Source organism: Miniopterus natalensis, chromosome 2 (assembly GCF_054644295.1).
Source record: "Miniopterus natalensis isolate mMinNat1 chromosome 2, mMinNat1.hap1, whole genome shotgun sequence".
In the NCBI taxonomy this organism is placed as follows: Eukaryota; Metazoa; Chordata; class Mammalia; order Chiroptera; family Miniopteridae; genus Miniopterus; species Miniopterus natalensis.
This window is the reverse complement of record NC_142082.1, coordinates 102,906,198-102,925,074: the sequence shown is the minus strand read 5'-3', so window position 1 is coordinate 102,925,074 and position 18,877 is coordinate 102,906,198. Positions and strand designations below refer to the sequence as shown.

Genomic DNA, 18,877 nt, shown 5'->3' with positions numbered 1-18,877 from the left:
TGCCATGCCTTGTTGATACAGAAGAAATTTAATCTAATATTTCCTTGAGGTGGGAGTTGGGATATAATCAGGTGGTTAACTGTGAAAGAGCTTCATTTATATAAGGGGTCAGCAAACTATGGCCTATGGATGGGCCAGATCTGGCCTGTGGTGAGGAATGGTTTCTACATTTTAAGACTTGTGTTAAACAACAATAACAAAAATGAGAGAGACAGAGGCTGTATGTGGCCCAAATCTTAATATATTTACTGCCTGACTCTCTATAGAAACATTTTGCCAACCATTTGATTTACAGAATCAATTTCTGTTTCGTGGATGAAGAAACCAAGCCCAGGTGATAGCTGACTTGCCTAAGCTCACAGAAGGAGCCTGTTCTAGTGGAAGGAGGATCAGTTCAAGTTTCTGCAGCTCTGGCTTCTAGTCCTATCTTTCATTTCACTGAATATACTTTTTTGATTGTTAATATAAGGTTTTCCTTTTGGCTCTGTCATTCTAGAGTTCACAGAGTAATGTCTGCAGTGCAGTTCTAATACTAACTACCCAGAGTTAGGTCAGACTTTATAGGTTCAGGGCACAGTTTTCTACAAGACTGTCCTCATTTCAGACACCAGCTGTAAGCTCCAGGGTTCCTAGACCACCCACACTTCTGACCAACTGGCTACAAATTCAGAGGTTTCCATTACTCCCTCAATTTTTGTGTGGGTGGGATACAGTGAACTTTATTGATGGTGCAGGACAAGGTAGAGCTTCTTGAGCCCTTCCCATTCTTCAGGGGGTGTGGAATGGAAGCTGTGGAGGTCAGGAGATTCTCAATGTGTTGGAGAATTGATTTGGGGCAAGGACTCCCCAGCGGCTGAGGGCCTCTCTTCCTCTCATTGGGGCTGATGGTCCAGAGGGCTCTTACTCTTTGAAGGCCATGTTGAACCATAGGTCCACCACCCTGTTGCTGTAGCCAAATTCATTGTCATACCAGGAAATGAGCTTGACGAAGTGATCATTGGGGGCAATACCGGCCCTAGCATTGAAGGTGGAGGAGTGGGTATCAACTGTTAAAATCTCAGGAGACAACCTGGTCCTCAGTGTAGCCCAGAATGCCCTTGAGAAGGACCTCTGATGCCTGCTTCACTACCTTCTTGATGTCATTGTATTTGGCAGCTTTCTCCAGGCAGCAGGTCAAATCCACAACTGACATATTGGGGGTGGGGACACGGAAGGCTATGCCAGCGAGCTTCCCATTCAGCTCAGGGATGACCTTGCCCACAGTCTTGGCAGCACCAGTAGAAGAGGGATGATGTTCTGGGCAGCCTCTCAGCTATCACACCACAGCTTCCCAGAGGGGCCAACCACAGTCTTCTGGGTGGCAGTGATAGCATGGACTGTGGTCATGAGTCCCTCCATGATGCCAAAGTTGACATGAATGACCTTTGCCAAGGGGGCTAAGCAATTGGTGCTGACAAACGAGGGAGTTGTCATACTTGTCATGGTTCACACCCATCACAAACATCGGAGCATCCGTAGAAGGAGAAGAAAAGATGACCCTCTTGGCTCCACCCTCCAAGTGAGCCCCAGCCTTCTCCATGGTTGTGAAGACACCAGTGGACTCCACAACATATTCAGCACCAGCATCACCCCATTTAATGTTGGTGGGATCTTGCTCCTGGGAGATGGAGATGGATTTCCATTGATGACAAGCTTCCTGTTCTCAGCCTTGACTGTGCCTTTAAACTTGCCATAAATAGAATCATACAAGAACATGCAGACCATGTAGTTGAGGTCAATGAAAAGGTCAATGATGGCGACAATATCCAGTTTGCCAGAGTTTGACCAGGCCTCCAGTATGGCCAAATCCGTTCACTCTGTCCTTCACCATCAAGTCTCAGGATTGCGGCTGTCACTGTGCAGGAAGACATGTCTGTCTGATGAACAGGAGGAGCAGAGAGCCACTCCCTCAATATTTTTATTCTTTTTCAGTATTTTTATTAATTTCAATAACAAGCTAGAATAACTCAGAGAACTCAGGAAAGCACTATACTTATGATTACAGTTTTATCATAAAGGATACGAATCGGGACCAGCTAAATGGAGAGACACATAAGGCCAGGTCTTGGAGGGTCTCACAGGTGAAACTTCCACGTCCTCAGGATACATCACCTGAGCTTTGGTGTCCATAGTTTTTATTGGAGTTTCATTACATAGGCATTATTAATTGGGTTGTTGGCCACATGGTTGAACTCAGTCTCTAGTCCCCTACCCTCTCCAGAGTCAAGAGGTCAGTCTGATATCAACTGGCTTATATCAATCCTCTAATCACATGGTTAGTTTTTCTGGCATGGTCACCCCCCCCTCCTTCTAAAAAGGCCAGGGGCCCACAATGAGTTGCCTCGTTACCATTGCCCTCTGATAGTCATCGGTGCCAACTTAATGCCAACAGGAATCACCAATTTGGGGTGCTGTGAAGAAGGAAACTTTATTCAGTGCAAAACAGCACAACTGTGATACAGCAGGGCTGTGTGTGTGGCAGGTCTAGGGCCAGGCCCCTCTGTGGCTTGACTGCTCTGCTCCTCAATGGACTGCTTCACTCTGTTCCTTGCTGGGCTGCTCCACTGTGCTTTGGTCTGCTCCATTCTGGGCCAGTGGGCACTAGTCTGCTCTGGCCTGCAGTGGCCTGCCCCACTCTGCTCCAGTAAGACATCTTCCGTGCTTCAGCTCAGCCAGGGAAACACACTCTTCAGTCTTGGGTGGAAAGGGAAAGCGTGCTTCCAGAGCCAGAGGGGAGCTGGCTCATGTACACAGAAGCCCCTGTCCCTGGTCCCTGATTGGTCTGAGTTCATGCAGTTGAGGGCTCCAAAACCTTGCATTGGCTGATTCAGAAGGAACTGTTCTGATTAGTCAGAATAGAGCCACTCTGTTTGGTCTGAGCTGTGCAGCTTCGATTGGATGGGAGGGAAGCCTCAGTGCTGTTGATCGAAATAGGACTCCAGGAACTCCTTTAGAAGGGCTGGCTCAGGTGGCAGAGACAGGGCAGGCAGGCAGCTCAGTGCAGAGACGGCAGCGAGGCCCCTGTATAGAAATAGCTGCTAAGCTCGGTTGTATTTATTTTGTTTTTGTTTTTGTTTCAATTTGAGCCCAGTTAGCCACTGGGAGCCCTTCTTAGTAGATGTCTTCTTTCTCAGGGTTCACAGCATAAGCTCAGGTGTGGTCCCAGGGGCCACTATGAATGACAGAAATACTCCTATCACTTGAGAACTTACAAGGGGTTAGAGGCTTCCCCCAGGAAGCTGGGACAGAGACCAGCCAAATTCTTTATTGCACAGCAATGTCCAAGGTCTGACTTTTTCCACAGAGCTAGTTACAGAGGTGCTGCAAAAGGTTTACGAGGCCTAGTTCAGATGGCACAACCACTTTAATAGGTTCCTGGCGTAAGAAGATTAGAGTATTTCTTTCCCAAGAATTTCTGTGAGATAGTGAAAACTTCCTTGTGAGGGAAATGGACTAGATGCTCTCGAGCATCTTTGGCATTTTGAACACTTTTATTTGAGTTAGGGAAAAATACTGCAGTTCAGATGAAAGATTTTGCTTCTTTGTTGCTGAGGGCAATGAAATGCTTAGTAAAAATTTGCCTCAACATTAACTCTTTTTTATGTTTGATTCTTTGATTCTTAACTCCCCGGACCAATTTAGTTTATACTAATATTTACATATACATAATTTATATGTAAAATAATAAATATATTAAATGTTACTATAATAATAGTTATTAGATAGGAATAAATTTCAAAAACCTCTTAGGATTTTTCATTTTCTTTCCAAAATGATCTCCGTGGAATTAGTTTATGTAGTGAATAGAAATGAGGTGTTGTCCTCATTTCTACCTGCTCACCTGCCAGTGGGAGGTCTGTCATTGTCCCTGCTTCTTAATCAGAGACTTCCACATCCTTATGTGGGTGAAAATGAGGAGGAATTTGGGTCATTCAATAAAATGGAAACACTACTACAATGACACAAACACACAGTGAGTGGGGAAGGATTAACAGGCAAGGTAGAGTCACAGAGTGGCAGAGGCTGGTGGACAGTGGGAGTGACTGAAGTGTGTCCCTGCCCTGCCAAGTCCCTCTCATGTGCCTGTGGGCCAGTGGCATGTGTACTGTAACTAGTCTTCTTTCCTCTGCTCCTTCCCTATTCTTTACCTGTCCTCTTAGTCACAGTCTCCTGGTGAACATTTTCTGTCATCTATGTCTGTTTCTTAAAATTCTCTTCTTTCTCCAATCCTGGCAGAAACTCAGAAGGGAGGAGGATTTGTTTACTTATTTAGCCAGTCATCTTCCAGCTGCTTATGGGCTTCATCCAAACCAACCAGCCCAAATGTTGCCATGAAGAATCCTCTGTCGGATCTGGCCTCCCTGGGTCTGGGGTGTGGCATCTAATGGCACATGTGCCAGAGGCATCTAAATCTTTGGACACCCAGAGTGATATGTAAGTGGATAGGTGCTTGTCCCTCCTGTTTAACTTGCTCTTCTGTCTTACAGGGAAACAGGCTCTCTGTGTGTTCCCTTACAGTATTGGTTAGGGTGTCTGGTTATGAATAGTTTATAGAATTACTTAGGGGGGCTCATGAAACCCAAAGACCCAAATACAGCTGGGGTCTTGGAGGGGACTATACCCAGAATCCAAAAGCTGTTGGGATAATTTCTGTTGCTTTTCATGCACCTGCTTCATCTTTGTCTCAAAAGAAATCCCTTCTCTGCCCTGCACACTCGGTGGGTGGTCATCCAGAGACATGGAGTGTGTGTGTTAATAGGGGAGGGACATGCAGAGAACATCTCCTCTAGGTCTCATATCACAGTTTCCAGAAGAGAGAGACTTGGGTGTACCAAGTAACCATCCCTGGTGCAAAGAGCTGCACAATACAGACCAAGTCTTAGGTTCAGCATCTGTATAGCGTCTTCAGAAGGCATCCACTGCATCAGTCCTTTATGTATTCATTCAAAATATACTTACAGACTGCCTACTGTGTGCTAGGCATTATTCAGGAAGACAGGGGCTGAGCCATGAACAAGACAAAGCCCCTGCCCTCATGACCTTGGCCATCAGCTGTCTTTTCTGCATTTGCACTTTGCAACAAACTTAGTGTTACTCCATTTACCAACTCTTGTTTTTCTTTGTTCTTTCCTCTCATCTTGGTTTCTTTCTCAGTAGATATTTATTGAACTCTCAGTATCTGCTGACACTGTGCTTATGTGGGGAGTTGTAAGCGTATGCTCTTATTTCGTATGGTGGTATTTTCAAAATGCATTAACTCACGATTTATCTCATGAGTCTGAATTTGAAGCCTTAGTAATAATGTGTTTTGCTATATATAGAATAATGTCTTCCTTAGGCAATACATTTGCAACAAATTTATGCTATTTTGAAAATATTAATGTTTGTCTCCAAAGCAGGTGGGTCAGGAGGAGGCTGCTGAGGTAGAAGAAAGTTATCTGAGTCTTAGTGGGGCAACTATAACTGTTTATACCAAGAATAAAATTTCAGTTCTGGGCTCTGTTGATACAGAAAGATGAGCTGGCCTGATGCATTATTTCCCTTAAATCTGTCATTAGTAATTCACCAATTGTTTGTGTCAATATTTTTTCAGCCCAATATTTATTATTCAGCATTTAAATTCTTATTTGGAAAAATTGTGGTTTCCATTCTTATTCCTATCAGCTATGTCTCCTCTTCAAGTCCCAGTTATCTAAAGTTTTTTCTTTTCTGTGATCCACATACTCAATCCAAAAAAAGATCTTGCTGTGTTTTCTTTTTAGATGTTTCTCATATTCATGTATTTTTTGTTTTTGTTTTCCACTTAATTCATGCTTTTATCATCTTACTTCTAGGTTGTAGAATTAATTTTTTACCTGATTCTTTATAAATTCTCCCCTCTTTCTGCTCCTACTTGTACATCACTACCAGGTGCATCTCTCTCCTGCCCAGAAAGCTTCTGTGGCTTCATGGGACCTTCAGGATGAATTTCAAGCCCCTCCCCTTCTCCCTCCCCAGGGTATTTAAGTCATCCACTATCTGGCTATGGGCTATGTTTTTCTGAGCCTCCTTTCTACTCATTTCTAATTTGGACCCTTAGTGCTGGCTTTTCTTTGTTTGTTTTTTAATTGGCCCCTGATGCATTTTGTGTATTGGGCCTTTGCTGATGATCTTCTGGCCCTTCCCTACAATGTCCTCCTCTCTCCTAACAGAAACTATCCCCCTACTTTAGGCTCTTATAATTGTCCTCAGACTCTGTTCTGACCCCACCCCAAGCACAAAGATGCTGCTGACCTCTGACCCTCCTCAGCATCTTTAAACCCACTTTTAGTCACTTGGTCATAAACTGAGGCACACTGGCAACCATGGTTATACTGGTTAACATTTTGGAGAGCAGGAGCCAGATCTTTTGTTTTTGTGTTCCCAGCAGCATCTAACAAATGCTTCTCAACTGTGGCTGTCTATTAGTATCTCTTGAGGAGTTTTAAAAACAAAACAAAGCGGAATCTGGTAGGGTTGGGCTCAGGAACTAGTGACTATGAGAGCTCTCTTGGTGATGATCATGTGCTGCTGGAGCTGAGAGCCAGTGAGTGGACACAGTTTCGCAGTGAACTATTTAGACCCACACTAGGGGAACATGGAGTTTGAGCCCTCTGTGTGTATCACTGCATCTCCACCTGGAGAATTCAAAGTGAACCTTTATAAGACTTGAGTGAAAATGGTTTATTCAAGCAAATATGAGTACTCATTGTGTGCCAGGCACTGGTCAGGGCGCTGAGGTCACTGCAGTGAACAAAACATGCCCCTGCTGTCCTAGAGCTTCTGATCTTGGCCATGGGAAGACAGACCATAAATAAATCATATCAGGTAATGATGATAAATGCTGTGGAGAAAAAGGAAGCAGGATAAATGGGCAGAGAGAAGAGCAGTACTTTCATATAGGCTAGTTTCAAAGATACTCCCTATCTGCCTTAAATCAGCCAATGCTTTAAAATCAAGCCTCCTCTGATTAAATTCCAGGAGCCAGAGCTGGCGGGCCAGCCAGTACTGAAGTAGGAACTCTTGCTATCTGCTGCCCCTTATCTGTACGCAGAGGGCTGAGCAGTGTCCTGTGGAGCCAGAGGGACCCCAGGGAGTGGGAGGCTGGAGGGGAGGTGGGAAGGATGTGAGGGTTGGGCCCTAAAACAAGGAACAGCCAGGGCTGTGGATTCACACCTGGCCTGGGACCAGGGATCTGGCTGTAACACTATTCGGGACAGTATGTCAGCGCTCAGTAGCCAATCTTACATCGTGGTTGTCCCCCTCTTATGCTAAGGATTACAATACGATTCTAATCACTTTAAAAAGATGACACACTTAAATAGCCCAAACTTCCTGTCTCAAAATGTTTCTCCATGTCAATGAACATTCTCTCTAGCTGCAAAGTGAATGTTTATTGAAATGAGATGTCAGCTTCTTTAATAATATGCAACATGCATTTCTTTGATAGGTGGAAAGCATGGCAGATATTAGGGCAAATGTATATTTAAGGAAAAAGAGGGAAGGCTTCATCTGGAGGGCATTTTTCTGTGACCCTTTATTCAGGCGCCCCTTCCCAAAGGTCAGTTCTTGAGGTGGGTGGCCCCTTCTACTGGGGGACACTGACTTGTAGCTGGCTATGTGGTCCAGGTCTGTGGGCGTCTGTATGTAGCAGCTTTAGCAACGGGTATATCATCATTCTTCATGCCGACACCTCCTCAGTCAAGGGTGTGGGGAGGTTGAGCTCGGGGAGAGAGGCTTGACTCTGGGACTGAAATGAAATCTTAAAATGATAGACTTGCATTGTCTTAACCACAGAAACAGTAACTTGAGCAATGAAAGGAAAGCTCAGGCATCTGTCAGGAAACTGGGATTGGTAAAGCGACTTCACTCGGGTTGCCAGGCGCGTCTAGGGAGAAAAGCAGCTGGTCGGTTTAAGATAACCATGGAGCAAGCCCTTCGCCCCGAGGCTGGGGAATTTCATTTTTAGAGCCCAGAGATGTGTCCTTTCCCATCCCTTTCTGCCGTGACTGAATGCAAGGCACATCCCCTTCGCTGCCATCATTTTGTTCCTACACACAACCCAGGAAGCCTAGAAAACCTAGCGCCGGGGCTCATCCCTGGGCCTAGAGGGGGAACTGGCCAGGGCTGCAGGCTCGGCCCCCCCCCCCCCCCCCAGCCGGCAGCTGCGCCCCTCGCCCGCTCCCGCCGCGCGCGCTGCAGCCGCGCCGGGCGCCCAGAGCGCGGGAGCGAGCGCAGCAGGGGCCGGGCCGGAGCTGCGGCGCGGCGCTCGCGGGCCCAGAGCCTCGGTCCCGGGCCCGGGGGAGCGGCGGCGGGGGCGGGGCGGGGCGGAGCCGGGAGCGGCTGCGCGGCGGTCTCCAGGGGGAGCTAAGGTACATGGGCGGGCCGCGCGTCGCCGGAGCATCCTTTCCTCGCCGGACCCCGCCCGCCGCCGCCGCGCTCGCCGCCGCTCCTGCCTGGGGTGACTTCTTTGTGCTGTTTTCTGCCCGCGCCTCATCTCTGCAGGACCTGTCCGTCCTTCTTCGGGCTATAAGAAGGCAGACGATGAGATGTCCCGGTCCACGTCTGTTGGAGACCAGCTGGAGGGACCAGCCCGCACCATTTACCTCAACCAACCGCATCTCAACAAATTCCGTGACAACCAGATCAGGTAGGAGAAGGCGGCGGAGAGATCGAGCAGCAGCGAATTCACAGCGGGGATGGGGCTCACCTTCGCCTTGTTAGCCTTTTCCACGCACCTAGCCAGCCCCCACCCGCCTGCTTCCTCCAGCCCTTGCACCCCCTTCCCCTCCCTCTAGAGCCTGGCAGTCTATGCGCGCGTTCCCAATGGGGTCATATGTGCCTAGCCTTTACTCTTCTCTCCTTTGCATCTGTTCCTTGCCTTAGGCTGTGTGAACCCTGAGGAAGTTTTTATTCAAAACGAGGTCTCACATTTTCATCCCTGAGCTCCCTTCCAAGAATTCACACCCCACCCCCATCCTTTTTCAATCCAGTTGATAGCTCTTAGCAATTTACAGGCCATAATGTGGGGGTCTGCTTTATAAAGGAATCCCACAGGTCACAAGGACTCACGCTCAGCTATAAATGGTCCAGGGCATTTGTTAAGAGGTCTTTGTTTGCTGAGAAACTTTGCCCAGAGTTAGCAGAAAGATGGATGGAAGCTAGCATGTGTCTACTTTTTGCTTCCCACTGTGTCAGATGCTTTAGCTATGGTAGCTTTACAAATCCTCATAACCTCCCGAAGAAGCCATTATGACAATACGATCAGGAAACTGAGATAGCAAAGGTGTTAAATAATGTACCAATGGTCATACAGCTACTGAATGGTGGAGCTGGAAATAGAACCCAGCCTGTCTGACTCCTAAGGCTCAAATTCTTCCTGCTGGGCAAAGCTAGATCATTAGGCACAGGTGTTAACACGTTTTCAAATTTCATTAAATTTTCAGGCTTAGATAACATGATCTCTGGGAGTGACTTCAGAGGATGTAGTTCTGTGAATGACTCAGAACACCAAGTTCATGTGTAGAGAAGTTAAGTGATTGGTCAGGTTACAATAAATTATTGACAAACTTGAATTCCAATTCAGTGTTCTTTCTAGAAAGCTCTGGCTGAAAGGTTGCCGTTGTTATATGTTTAAGTATTGCACTACAGCAGCAGCACTTGTACAGACTGCTTAGCCCGACATCCTTATTTAGAAACGTCTGGCGGTTGGACATTAATATAGGATTTGGAGTAGGATAATGGCGCATGTTATGTGGAGGCGATACCTTCGTTTATTAAGGGGGTGTTCGATTACCCTGGCTTTATTTTGGGTTTTAAGAATGATCACTGGGACATATTTTATGCTTAAAAGTGTAGCTTAGAAGAATAGCTGAGGCCAGATTCAAATAATGAGTGGGCTTGGTTTAAGGTAGGAGCGTCAACCACAATGAGTTACCACTTCATACACCAGGATGGCTCGAACCAAAAGACAGTAACAACTGTTGATGAGGCTGTGGAGAAACTGGGATCCTCGTACATTGCCGATGGGAATGAAATATGGTGTAGCCACTTTGGATAACAGTTTGGCAGTTCCTCAAAAGGTTAAATGTAAAGTTACCGTATGACCCAGCTATTCTACCCCTAGGTATAAAATAACCAAGAGAAATGAAAACATGTCCACATAAAAACTGTACACAAATGTTCATAGCAGCATTGTTCATAATCAAAAAGTGGAAACAATTCAACTCTCTATCAACTGATGAATGAACGAATAAGAGGTGGTATAGCCATACAATGGAATATTATTTGAACATAAAAGGAATGAAGTACTGATATATGCTCCAACATGGATGAGCCTTGAAAAGGTTCTAAGTGAAAGAAGCCAGTGACAAAAGGCTTCATGTTACAGGGATACCCTGGAGATTTGGGGGGTTCAGTTCCAGACCACCACCTTAAAGTGAGTGAGTACTGCCATAAAGTGAGTCCTAATTTTTTTGTCAGTGGCGGTTCTTGCCTTCAATTAGTGAAGGTCATTGGACCTGTGAAATGCAGCAACGCCAGGTGTACCTGCATGTGACTCCACTTAGAATCCTGCAGTGCCCATGTAGTTCCATTTTTCTGCACCTTCTCATATGTGCTTCTATGGAATGACTTCTAACAAGATAAAATTTCTTTTAAAAAAGAGGTATACTGTATAAGGGTATGGAATAGAAAAGTCGCTTTTCTGTTGAAACTTTAGGATATTTTCATAAAATGCTTTAAAAATCCTTTAGTAGTGTTTCTGCTTAGCTCCTATTTAATTTTGGCATCCTTGCATGCATGCTTAAAGCTGGGAGAATGAAGTAAGGGTCTTTGCTTTTGCCTAAATTCTCTAGTTTCTATGGAAAATGAAGGTTTTTAAAAGCCTTGGAAAAGGGGCCTCACGATCTGTTTGTCATCAAGACTCAAAGCTACCTTTTGAGGCTGATTTTATTATCAATCAGAGATTTCAGCTGACTACCTGTTTTACAGTTTGATCTGTACTTTTTGGAGGTGGGGAGGAATTAATATGGGAATGTACAGTGAAGGCTGGCTAGGACTAAAGTAGGTAGCTATAAATTATTCTATTTGAAGCCTTGTGTAAGCGTATAATTGAATTAGTTGACATGTAGTAAATATTAAAATATAGAGAACTTCTGAGTTCATGGCTTATGCTATGAGCATAAATTTCAGAATGTACTAGGTAGGGCCCAGGAAATTAAAACGTGCCCCTTGCTGTTCTATAAAATGGCCTTTGAGTATTTATCTCATCTCAACTGTATATTAAAATAGGAATTGTTAATGGTCGTGCGACTCAGTTCATGAAGGGATTTATTATAAAGCTTCTTGGCATCACAGTTTACAAATTTTACAGAATGGTGAGCCACATTATTTTAGCACTTTAATATGGCTGATGTCAAGTTTTATAAAAAATTTGATTTTTTAAAATGAGGCTTTTTATCTTGGCCATGAATGTTTGCTAAAAGCTGATAAAGCTGTTCAAAGGAGTGTTTTTATAAAGAGATGGTAAAGGATTTTTTTTCTTAATATGTTTTCTTGAGAAAAGGTTAATGGTTTTTTTTCTTTTTTGGAGGCTGGGCATGGAGTGTTTATCCCAGATTGTTTGCTTCTAAATTGAGCTTTTCGAAGAGAAGGGACCATGTGGGACAGATGAGGCTCAGGCTAATCCGTGGAATTATTTGGAAGCTGTACACATCAGGAGGCTGGCCCTTGCTGGCGCAGTTTTCTCACTTCCCTTCCCCACTCCAGGCCCCTTCTGTCTCGGAACCGTGAGGATTGTAGTGGTTGCCCTTGCCTACCTTCATGAGCAACTGGCATTTCAAATGCAGGAAAGATATCAACGTTTGCTAAAGATGAGGTGGCCCCTGGGTGTCGGGGAGGTCAGTAGGGTTGGTGTGGTAAATTCAGGACAGGGATTGAAGGTCTAGGGTTAATGTTTGGACTAGTGTATCCAAGAAAGAGGCTGGGCCTGGTGAGTAGGAGCTAGACGGTCACCACCGAGGTTAACTGTGGCCTTGTCACCCCCTGAGGAAATGTGTAACCTGGTAACTCCAAGCTCCAGGCAGTTCCTTGAAATTCTGGGAGTGTCTGTGCTGTGGTAGTGGATGTCTTTCCAAACCTTGTTCTTGACACTGAAAATAATACGTGTTTGGTCTGAAGCTGTGGCAGGTTGAAGTTTTCTATAACTGAAGCCAAGACATTTCATTATCATAATTATGGAGAAGTATACCATTGGTTTGCTAGGGTCTTAACAGTGAGGACAATAATAACCTTCTTCATTCTCTAGAAACAGCAATTAATGGAACATGGTAAAATACATGGACGTGTCCAGGATGGTGTATGTCTATCTAACAGATCCCTTTGTCCTGAAGTATATAACATCATCTTTTAAATATTTGTACAGCTTTACTGAAATATAGTTCACCCATCTAAAGTGTACAGTTCACTGGTTTTTAGTATAGTCTTAGAATTGTGTAAACATCACCACAGTTAACTTGAGAACATTTTCATGGCTTCCAGAAGGAATCCGAGCCTTTAGTGGTCATCTCCCTGTGCCTGCCTCCCCCAGCCCTAAGCAACCACTGCTCTGCTTCCTATCTCTACCCATCTCCCTGTTTTGGGCCTTTCATATGAGTGATAACTGTTTCATTTTAAGTGTTTTAAGTTAAATATTAAGTGTATACAAAAAGCTTGCTATTTAGAGGCCCCGGTGGCAAATCTTTGATTTTGTATATCTAAATTTTAAAAAATGTGTTAAGTCAAACTATTTTTTCTTCAAGAAAATATCTTGAAATAATTTACTGGGCGATATTTATGTAATCATGGTCAGGCATATGCCGCCTTTCTATGTGATTATCATACGTCCTTTGAAATAGTGACTTAGAAGGCTATGAGGCCATTTTCTTCTGTTCAAAATGAGGCCTTCAAAGCATTAGGAATGTTGGTAGTTTTGAATGAGTCATTGGTTTCAGGTGGGAGCTTTAACTAGCAAAAGCCTTCATTAAAACAATCACCTGAATTTGGTCAGGCTATTGCATTTCTTCAGGTTGGATTGTCTTGAAGGAAAGTTGGTTTACAGGAATATTTTGTTGGTTTTGCCACAATAAGTTTAAAATTGACTTTTGCCTCTGCAGAAAGGGGACTGAGCACTGTGTGGCCAGCTTTACAGCATTGCTGTTTTATAGTATTATGCTGGGATCCTAATGTCTGAGAGGATGTTTTTGTCTTGGAGATTGAAGAGAAATCATCTTTAAAAACCAGTTTGTACACGGCATGTATAATACGATATCTAACATTACTGAGTGCGCTAAGGAGGAAGGATTCTCTAAGTGTTTAAAGCAGCAGAATTTAGGTGGGATCTGGTCTTAACACTTAGGGTGCTTCCAACTTAAAGAAACAATACAAGATCCAAATAATAGTCATAACTTCCTTTTGATTCATGCAAAGATCACTGTTTTATTACTATTTTTTAATCGTCACCTGAGGATATTTTTTACATTGATTTTTTTAGAGAGAGAGGAGAGGAGAGAGAGGGGGAGAGAGAAAGATCAATGTGAGAGAGACACATCGATTGGTTGCCTCCTGCATGTGCCCTGACCAGGGCCAGGGATGGAGCCTGCAACCAAGTACATGCCCTTGACTGGAATCGAACCCATGACCCTTCAGTTGGGTGGCCTATGCTCTAACCGCTGAGCCAAACTGGTCAGGGCAAAGATCAGTGTTTTAAAAACTAAGGTTTACATATCTCACTTGAGATGACTGCCTATGTTAAGGTTGGCAAAGGTAAATGTGTATAAAAAAAAGTCCTTATCAGGAATAATTGATTATGTTGAAAACATTCCATTTACCTTCTTTAAAACAGCCTCAAGATTTTCTTCTGTGTACACTGTTTTTATTTATCTGTTAATATATTTTACTAAAATTGTACATATTTAAAGTGTACAACATGATGGTTTAATATATATATAAACCCAGGGAAATACTACAGTCAAGCTCATTAACATATAATCTCTTCACATAGTTACCATTCACTGTTTTTAAATTAGAGGGAAATATACTTGGTTAACCTCCCAACCACCCACTGCTGTCGTCTGGTACTTTCTGAACATAAATGTCACAACATATCGAAAGTCCTTAATTTATACGCCCTAGCAGCAATTAGTGCCATAGGAAGTTCTTGTAATTAGAATTTTATCAGGGTTACACCCCTGGACAAGGCTTTTGAGGTATTTTGCAGATGAAAATATTTAAATTGGGGGACCTTTGGCACTGAGTGTTTCAAGTAAGCATTAAACACACGAGCTCTTTTGAAATGTATTTTTAGAAACAGAAAAGCATGTTAGCCTTGGGCCAATTTTGTATTTGATGTTTCTAAGGAAATAGCAAATGTGTAGAACAGACTTGTGTGATGGTATCTTTATCAAGTTGACCTTCGTATGGGTGGATGTGGAGCGTATTTTGAATTGACATCAATCCGCTTCCATTTATGAAAACAGGAAAAGGCATTTGGTTTGAGAGGTTTACTCAGTAACTTATTTCCCCTCTCTCCTGTTCCCAAATTCTGTGAACTCTTACCATCTTCTGTGAACTTCTGAGCACTTCTGAATCTTATGGATAAAAATAATTAAGCATCAGGATTTGTGAAAAACACAAGTTGAAATTTAACCAAGAGGAGACTGAGAAATGACAGTGTCAGTTCTGAATCAAATCTCAGGACAGAAAACATATATTGGTGGGAAAACTGGTAAACCTGAAATACACTTTGCAGTTGGAGTAGTACTGTGCCAATGTTGTTTCAACAGTTTTCACCCTCATTCTGTGGCTGTGTAAGATACTAACATTGTGGGGAAACCAGGTGAAGGGTTTTGGCAACGCTGTGCCATTTTTGCAACTCCTTTGTAAGTATAAACTTACCTCAAAATAAAAGTACTTTAAAAATTAACTGAAAGTATCTGGGAGAAGCTCATTTGTCTTTCTGTTGGGTGCTTTGGGAAATGTTTGGGCCCCTTGTTGGAGACAGACATATTTTTGAAGGATGGTAGTCAACAGAGATTGCACCGGTATCTCCACATGGTTATCATGCTGGGCAGGTGGAAAAACACTCCCTCCCTGGCAACACTCAGAGTTTGTTTGCTTAGTGTCTGATCTAATTGTGTAGAAGTTGAAAAATCAGGCAGCTGTGTGGACTGCAGGAAATCCTATGGTCAGAGTTTAGTCGTGAGCTTTTGTGTAGTTATCTAGAAAGTAGCATCTAAGTGTGTATTCTGCTTACAGCTGAGCCTCTCAGCAGCAAAAGCTTACTCAGAAATGCTACTCAGCAACCCTTTTGAGAGGGAGAATGCTTGAAAAGAACAAAAGGAGAAGTATGACCATTGTTGGGGTGCAGGGATGTTCTACAAAGAAAGTTCCTGAAATCCACGAGGTTGGGTTTGATCATTTAAATGCTGATCTGTCCTTTTGTCTGAAATGAAAGCCAGCTCTTCAGAACTGAAATCATAGGTTTCCAGCTACCCTTACTGTTTTATATTATAGTTAAAAAGGGGCTTGGGGTTGAGTTAGGGATGTTGTTGGTCATTCTGAGGGGTTAATTTCCATGTCTTCAACATCTGTTACCTGTCCTGTCACTCTAAAGGCTCCTGGAGAGTGTCAGCGGTTCCAGCGCCCAGGCCTGCCTGCGACAACGCATCTGCGGCAGAGTGGGTCTGGCTCTGCCACATAAGTGCTGTATCTTTCCTTAGTGGTCTCCAGACTTTTTGATTGCATGTACCATCAGTATGACTTTTTACCATGAACCTTTAATGTGTATATTTAAATATCTATCATTACTATCTTAAGACCCAATATGTATTTACCAAGATTCTCAGTTAAGAATTATGGATGTAAATCCATAGTGTTAATATTATTCTTGATTATTTTGAATGTTTTTGGCTGACTTACCAAATGTGATGACATTATCCTAATGTTCATTGTAGTAAACCGATTTCGAAGAGCTTTTATTAAGAACAGAAGTGACAGTCCTGTTTTTTTATGTGCTTTTCATTTACTTGCTTATATTCAATCTGTGGTCTGTTTCACTGCATGATTCTTAAGCCACTTGTTTTCAGGGGTGGGTTAATTTAGTTGAAATTAGATAAATTAATCCGTAAGTTCACCTAGCTGGACACAGACTGAAATATGGAGTAATAAGCAGCGAGAACAGACAGGGTTTTAGTCATCTCAAGCTGCCCTAACAAAATACCATAGCCTGGGGCCTTAACAACAGAAATTCATTTTCTCATAGTCCCAGAGGCTGGAGCTCCAAGCTCAGGGCCAGTGTGGTGAGACCCTTCTTCCTTTGCAGACAGCTGCCTTCCTGCTGTGTCCTCACGTGGTGAAGAGAAAGCCAGCTCTCTGGGGTTACACAAGGGCGCCCATCAAGAGGGGAGGCGTTCTCACAGCCTTATGTCAGCTTAACCACCTCCCAAAGGCCCATCTGCAAATACTGTCACATTGAAGGTTAGATGAATTTTCAGGGCACACAGTTCAGTCCATAGCGCTCCCCTCCATCCAAGAGCTTCCCCTCAACCATGTTCTGTAGGACCCTGTGGGCTCACCAGTGACAATTCAGTCAATAAATGCTATCAAAGCTTAATTTTGGGAGGTGCATCTACACATAAGCTCCGATCATGTTTTCCCACACCCCACTGTGGAGCCACCTGCTTTCGATTCTCTTCCTTGGAGAAAGCCTATCTGGCCTGACCCAGTCGAGCTTTGACTGTCCTCAGCAGCACTGAGCCCCATCACCTTAAGGAGACCTAAGCACCATTTCTACCCCACATTCCGTGTAGGGCAGGCAGGCGGTTCAGATCCCTTCTCCCAGGGGGCGGTGAGTTGGGGCTGGGTGGGCAGCTGCATCTCTGCAGGGCTGGGCGGGCACAGGCGGGGCGATGCCTGCTGGCCGGCGCCCAGTGAGCGGGGTTGGAAGGTGGGTGGAGGTCAGCCTGAGAGGGAAGGTGCGGTCCCGTGGGGCGGGCATCCAGACGGCAACAGCACACGCAAAGGAGAGTGCACCAGCCGAGTGCCTTCCCGAAGAGCTGTGGCAGGAGTCAGGATGATGGCTGGCCGGGTGCTGCGAGAGGCCAGGCTCCTGGAGGTGGGTTCGCCGTAGCCAGGAAAGCCTTTATAGGGCAGGTGACATTGCTGCGTTTGTGCTCCTGGCTGTGGCGTGTGTGCACCGCATGCTCTGCGTTTAGAGGAGCGTTAGGCTGTGATAATTGCCCAGGGAGAGGGGTCGGGCTGTACTGTCGTAGGAGGAAAACAGAATGTCACTAGGGATGGTTAGGTGTGGTTCTGTGAGTGGATGGAAGACTAGACACGTGTGGTTCCCAGGGTTCCAGCTTTGAGGACAGGGAAGGTGGTGACACTGCTTTTTGTATTTCTGAGGATTGAAAACGAACTATTTTGAACACTGGTTTGGGGCAAGGTCACTGACTTCAAAATAGCACAGACTCCCTTCTACCTCAGTATTAGATGGCGCCAGGGAGTCAGAGATCCAAGGGTGACCTCTGTGGGCTGTGTCCTGAGGTGTGTAGCTGTCTTTTCGTTTCCGTCTTCTTCCAGCAAGGTGGGAGCGGCACCAGTCCTACTGCAGAGACACCCCAACTCTTGACAGATTTTTCTCTGCCTCTAGATAGGTTTGATGCCAAGATACTCGACTTTGTAAACAGGACCTGTGATAATGTCACACCTTATCAAGAGGTAAGAATTAGATGAGAATATGTATGTAACCCAAGATGCAGTATTAGAGACACTGTGTCCAAAGAGAGGCTGATTATCTATACTAGTGGTTGCTAATATTGCTCTTTTATGCTATAACTGGAGGAAGGAAAGTGTACTTGAGTACTACCCTGTGCAAGGGGCATAGCCTGCCTGGAGAGGAAATAAATGCGCAGGCTAAAGGATAACACAGCCAAATGTGGGTGCCAGGGGCTTTTGTATGTGTTTTGGTAGCCTGCAGCTTCTATAAGCAGGCATGTACTGCGAGCAAAGACAGGGCTAAGATGTGTTTGGGGGTGTGTGCATGCTGTTAAATCAAGAAATTGGCCTCTCCCTTTGGAAAGCTCTAGAACTAAGTTGGGGGTACTATATTCACATTAAATTCACCGTGGCTCCCCCCTGCTACCAAACGCCAGCTGAGACCCCTTACCACAGGATAGTAAAAAACTTAAACGTGGCTCCAGTGAATAACCAGAATGCTGTTGAACTGCGAATACAGAGTCTGTATCTTTCTCTCCCCGCTCTTCCACCCCCTTCCTTCCCAGGTTTGGATTGTCAGCTTTATAGCCATTCGGACTCTGCTTTGAGTCTTTCTAAGGAACTTGGCACTGTGCACAATATTTAATCTGAATACTTAATTGTAGATTCGGTTATAGAAAGGAGTTTTCTTTGAATTATCCAATAAAAAATATGACTCCTTTATTTCTATTCCAGTAAAAGGTGAAGGTTTTGAAAGTGTTATTGTCTAGCATATGAAATGTGTTACCAAGTACTGACAATTTGAAAATAGAGCTCTGTATTTTAAAACAGTAAGTCTATTTGCTGAGTAGTCTCATAATTACTTCCCCAGTATTCCATCTTTGTTAAAACTGCCTCATATTAATTTTTAATGTCGCCTTTTACAAATTATAGTTTAATCATTCCAATGTTGATACATTAGAGTAAATTGAATTATTTCCTATAATGACTATGCCAAGTTTGCCTGCCAGCTGTCACACGGTTTCTTTGCCACTTGTATTTCAATAAGGTTTTGTTCACTATATAT

At 44.2% G+C, this 18,877-nt stretch overlaps 1 protein-coding gene and 1 pseudogene across 1 annotated transcript in view; one reads left to right on the top strand and one right to left on the bottom strand.

Moving 5' to 3' along the window:
* The window catches only part of ATP8A2 (ATPase phospholipid transporting 8A2), a 510,308-nt gene that overhangs the window by 57,814 nt on the left and 433,617 nt on the right, over window positions 1-18,877 (top strand). Inside the window, exon 2 of the mRNA XM_087814449.1 lies at window positions 8,563-8,707. Within this exon, the coding sequence (XP_087670575.1) occupies window positions 8,563-8,707 (145 nt within the window). The remainder of the gene's footprint in view (window positions 1-8,562; window positions 8,708-18,877) is intronic.
* On the bottom strand, window positions 901-1,870 carry LOC107546432 (glyceraldehyde-3-phosphate dehydrogenase pseudogene; annotated as a pseudogene).